Source organism: Coffea eugenioides, chromosome 3, assembly GCF_003713205.1.
Source record: "Coffea eugenioides isolate CCC68of chromosome 3, Ceug_1.0, whole genome shotgun sequence".
Lineage (NCBI taxonomy): Eukaryota > Viridiplantae > Streptophyta > Magnoliopsida > Gentianales > Rubiaceae > Coffea > Coffea eugenioides.
The window spans coordinates 13,062,257-13,067,011 of NC_040037.1; the positions used below are offsets into that span (position 1 = coordinate 13,062,257).

The window sequence follows — 4,755 nt, forward strand, 5'->3', positions numbered from 1 at the left end:
CTCTACCAGGAACACAAGAATCTCAAACGAGTATAACAAGGCCTACGGTAAATTTTAACAATTTTGAGATTAAACCATCACTTATCCAAATGGTTCAACAATCTCAATTTGGAGGTAATGCAGTAGAAGATCCTAATACGCACTTAACTACATTCTTGGAAATTTGTGATACAATTAAAATGAATGGAGTTAGTGATGATGCTATAAAGCTAAGATTGTTCCCATTTTCATTGAGAGATAAGGCCAAACTTTGGCTACACTCTCATGCTCTTAATACTTTCACCGGATGGGATGATTTATCAAGAGTATTCTTAAATAAGTATTTTCCACCAGGTAAGACTGCTAAACTTAGAATGGATATCACTAGTTTTAGTCAATTGGAAGGTGAATCATTATATGAGGCATGGGAAAGGTTTAGAAATTTGTTTCGGAAATGTCCACATCATGGACTGCCGAAGTGGTTAATCATACAAACCTTCTATAATGGTTTAGCTTTTTCTACTAAAACAATGATCGATGCAGCTGCAGGTGGAGCTTTAATGGGTAAATCACCCCAAGAAGCTCAGAATTTGATAGAAGAAATGACTGCAAATAACTATCAATGGGCCAATGAAAGAGGTAATACAAGACGTCACGCAGGTATGATAGAAATGGACACTCTCAATATGCTGAGTGCTCAAATGAATAATGTGATGAAGTTGCAAAGTAGATAAGGTGGAGTTGGTCTAAGTTCATCTAATGCACATGTAGCGTGTTGTTCTATATGTGGAGGTGAACATGATACTAATGAGTGTGCTGATTCTGAGCAGGTACAATTCGTCAATAATTACAATCGTAATACTCAAAATAACCCCTACTCGAATACTTACAATCCAGGGTGGAGAAATCATCCAAACTTTGGATGGAAGAATCAAGGAAATCAACCAAGGCCAACCAATCCACCGGGGTTCCAATCAAGGCAACCACAAGCTGAAACTAAACCGGGTTGGGAGATTGCAGTGGAAAAACTTGCTAAAGTTACCGCGGACAGATTTGAACAAGTAGAAGGGAGACTGGATCAACTCACTACAATGTACAGGAATGTAGAGGTCCAAATTGGTCAAATTGCTAGTTCTTTGAATAATCGAAATCAAGGAGAATTACCTAGCAAAACAGAGGTCAATCCTAAGGAGCATGTCAAAGCCATTACTCTTCATAGTGGTAAGCAATTAGAAGATCCTCTTGTGATGGAAGTTGAGAAAGATAAGAATGAAAAACAAGAAGAAAAGCAGAGGAACCAAGAGGCGATAGTAGAAGAAAATAGCCGGGAGAAATCAAGAGAAAATCAACCATCATCTTCCGCTACCATTCCAATACCTCCTGCGGTTCCATTTCCACAAAGATTAAAGCAAAATAAGTTTGATAAAGATTTTGAAAAATTTGTTAAACTTTTCAAACAATTGCACATTAACATTCCTTTTGCCGATGCTATTTTGCAGATTCCGTCTTATGCGAAATTTCTCAAGGAAATCATGACTAGAAAAAGAAAGTTGGAAGACTGCGAAACAATAGCATTAACGGAGGAATGTAGTGCAATTATTCAAAATAAGCTACCACCGAAGTTGAAGGATCCGGGGAGTTTTTCTATACCTTGCACCATAGGTAACGTTGATTTTTCTAAGGCATTGTGTGATCTTGGTGCTAGTGTATCATTAATACCTTTAACGGTGGCTAGACAATTGGGTTTGCATGAGCTTAAACGCACTAATATTACTTTGCAACTAGCGGATCGGTCTATTAGATATCCATTGGGAGTGTTGGAGAATGTATTGATAAAAGTTCAAAAATTTATCATTCCAGTGGATTTTGTGGTATTAGATATGGAAGAAGATATATCTATGCCAATTATTCTAGGTAGACCATTTCTAGCTACTGCAGGTACTATTATTGATGTCAAAAATGGCAAACTTAAGTTTCAAGTAGGCGAAGAAGTGGTAGAATTTAATTTGAATGAAATGAAAAAATACCCTTCTTTTACCGATCATGCTTATTCTATTGGCACAATTGATAAACTAACCCAAGAGATGAGTCAAGTCAACTTTGACTTAGATCCTCTTGAGTATTGTTTAATGAGTTTAGGTAAGCAAGAAGATGTTTGTAAAGAAATTGAAGAATTGGCCAAGTACTTGGATTTTCAAGCACCCTATAAAAGGGGTAATTTGTATGAAAGTCTTGGCCAAGGAAAAAGGTTTTCACAACCTTCAGAAATTGAACCTCCAAGGTTAGAGCTTAAGCCACTTCCAACTCATCTAAGGTATGAATTTCTTGGAGAAAATAGCACTTTACCTGTAATTGTTAGTGCTGACCTTGATGATGAGCAGTGTGCAAAGTTGTTAAGAGTTCTAAGAAGGCGTAAGAAAGCAATTGGATGGACAATTTCAGATATTAAAGGTATAAGTCCTTCTATATGCATGCATCGAATTTTATTGGAGAACGGTTGCAAACCAGTGATGGAAATACAAAGAAGACTGAATCCAAACATGAAAGAGGTGGTAAGAAATGAAATTCTTAAGTGGCTTGACGCAGGTATAGTTTTTCCTATCTCCGATAGTGTCTGGATTAGTCCAATTCATGTGGTACCAAAGAAAAGTGGAATGACTACAATCGTGGGTAAAAATGATGAATTAATTCCATCTAGACTTGTGGTAGGATGGAGAGTGTGTATTGATTATCGTAAGTTAAATACGGTAACAAGAAAAGATCATTTTCCCTTACCATTTCTTGATCAATTATTAGAGGGAATAGCTGGATATGAATTTATTATTTTCTTGATGGTTTTTCAGGATATAATCAAATAGCTATAGCTCCAGAGGATCAAGAGAAGACCACATTTACATATTCTTATGGCACTTTTGCCTTCAGAAGAATGTCATTTGGGTTATGCAATGCTCCCGCAACTTTTCAACGATGCATGATGGCTATTTTTTCTGATTATATTGAGAAAATTATGGAGATATTTATGGATGATTTTTCTGTGTATGGTTCATCTTTTGACCATTGTCTTCATAATTTGGAATTGATTTTGCAGAGATGTGAGGAAACAAATCTTGTACTGAATTGGGAGAAATGTCATTTTATGGTAAAAGAAGGAATTGTCTTAGGACACAAGATTTCCTCCATGGGAATTGAGGTGGATAAAGCCAAAATAGAAGTTATCGAAAAATTGCCACATCCAAGCAATGTCAAGGGGATAAGGAGTTTTTTAGGACATGCTGTTTTTTATAGACGTTTTATTAAAGATTTTTCTAAAATAATAAAGCCATTATGTGATTTATTATGTAAAGATACTCCTTTTCAATTTGATGACAATTGTTTGGTTGCATTTGAAAGGTTGAAGAAGGAATTGATTTCGGCCTCAATTATAACTTCACCCGATTGGTCACTATCATTTGAATTGATGTGTGATGTAAGTGACTATGCGGTAGGAGTAGTTTTGGGACAAAAGAAAGAAGGACGATTGCACGTCATTTACTATGCTAGCAAGTTACTAAACGAGGCACAACTCAATTATGCAACGACAGAAAAAGAGCTATTGGCAGTGATATTTGCTTTAGATAAATTTAGATCTTATTTAGTAGGATCTAAAGTTATTATATATACGGACCATTCAGCTCTTAAATATTTGCTACATAAGAAGGATGCAAAACCTAGACTAATTTGGTGGATTCTTTTATTGCAGGAATTTGATGTGGAGATAAAAGACAAAAAAGGATCGGAGAATCTAGTTGCAGATCATTTATCACGTTTGGAATATATCCCAATCAAAGATCAAGTTCCAATTCAAGAGAATTTTTCGGATGAGTTTGTCCTAGTACTTAGAAATTCTCCGTGGTATGCAGATTTTGCTAACTACTTGGTCAGTGGAGAGATTCAAAAGGGGTTTAATTATCATCAAAAGAAGAAATCCTTACATGATGTCAAAAGTTACTTTTGGGAGAAACCATTGCTATATAGACATTGTTCCGATGGTATGATACGTAGATGTATTCCTGAAGATGAGGTACGTAATGTTTTATATCATTGTCATAACCTTGAAACAGGTGGTCATTTCAGTACTTCAAAGACTGTGGCAAAGGTATGGCAATTAGGATTTTACTGGCCAACTATGTACCGAGATGCTAGGGAATATGTTAAAAATTATGATGCATGCCAAAGAACTGGAAATATATCTCGAAAAAATGAAATGCCCCTGTCTACATTCTTGGAAGTTGAATTATTTGATGTATGGGGTATTGATTTTATGGGACCATTTCCCAATTCTTTTAATAATAAGTACATCTTAGTAGCAGTGGATTATGTTTCTAAATGGGTAGAAGCAATCGCTTCACCTACTAATGACTCTAAAATTGTACTTAGATTCCTTAAAAATAATATTTTCAGTAGATTTGGTATACCCAAGGCCATAGTAAGTGATGAAGGGAAACATTTTTGTAACAAACAATTGGATTCCTTACTGTTCAAATATGGTTGTAGGCACAAGACATCACTTCCATATCATCCTCAAACTAATGGACAAGCAGAGCTAGCTAATCGTGAGATAAAGCTCATTTTGGAGAAAACGGTGAATAAATCACGCAAGGATTGGGCTACAAAGCTAGATGACACACTATGGGCTTACCGAACGGCATTTAAGACTCCTTTAGGGATGTCGCCGTATCATTTAGTCTATGGAAAAGCTTGTCACTTACCTGTAGAAATTGAACATAAAGCTTATTG

At 35.9% G+C, this 4,755-nt stretch overlaps 1 protein-coding gene and 1 non-coding gene across 2 annotated transcripts; one reads left to right on the forward strand and one right to left on the reverse strand.

The window, feature by feature from the left end:
- Nucleotides 1-344: 344 nt before the first annotated feature.
- On the reverse strand, nucleotides 345-451 carry LOC113767250. The gene has a single exon (XR_003467966.1). It is a non-coding gene; the product is annotated as a small nucleolar RNA R71 (small nucleolar RNA).
- A 619-nt stretch (nucleotides 452-1,070) lies between these two features.
- Nucleotides 1,071-2,006, forward strand: LOC113766071 (the record flags this gene model as incomplete). The annotated part of the gene is made up of 1 exon (XM_027310299.1): nucleotides 1,071-2,006. A coding segment is annotated over exon 1 (936 nt), but the record flags the coding sequence as incomplete, so codon positions are not given.
- Nucleotides 2,007-4,755: the final 2,749 nt, after the last annotated feature.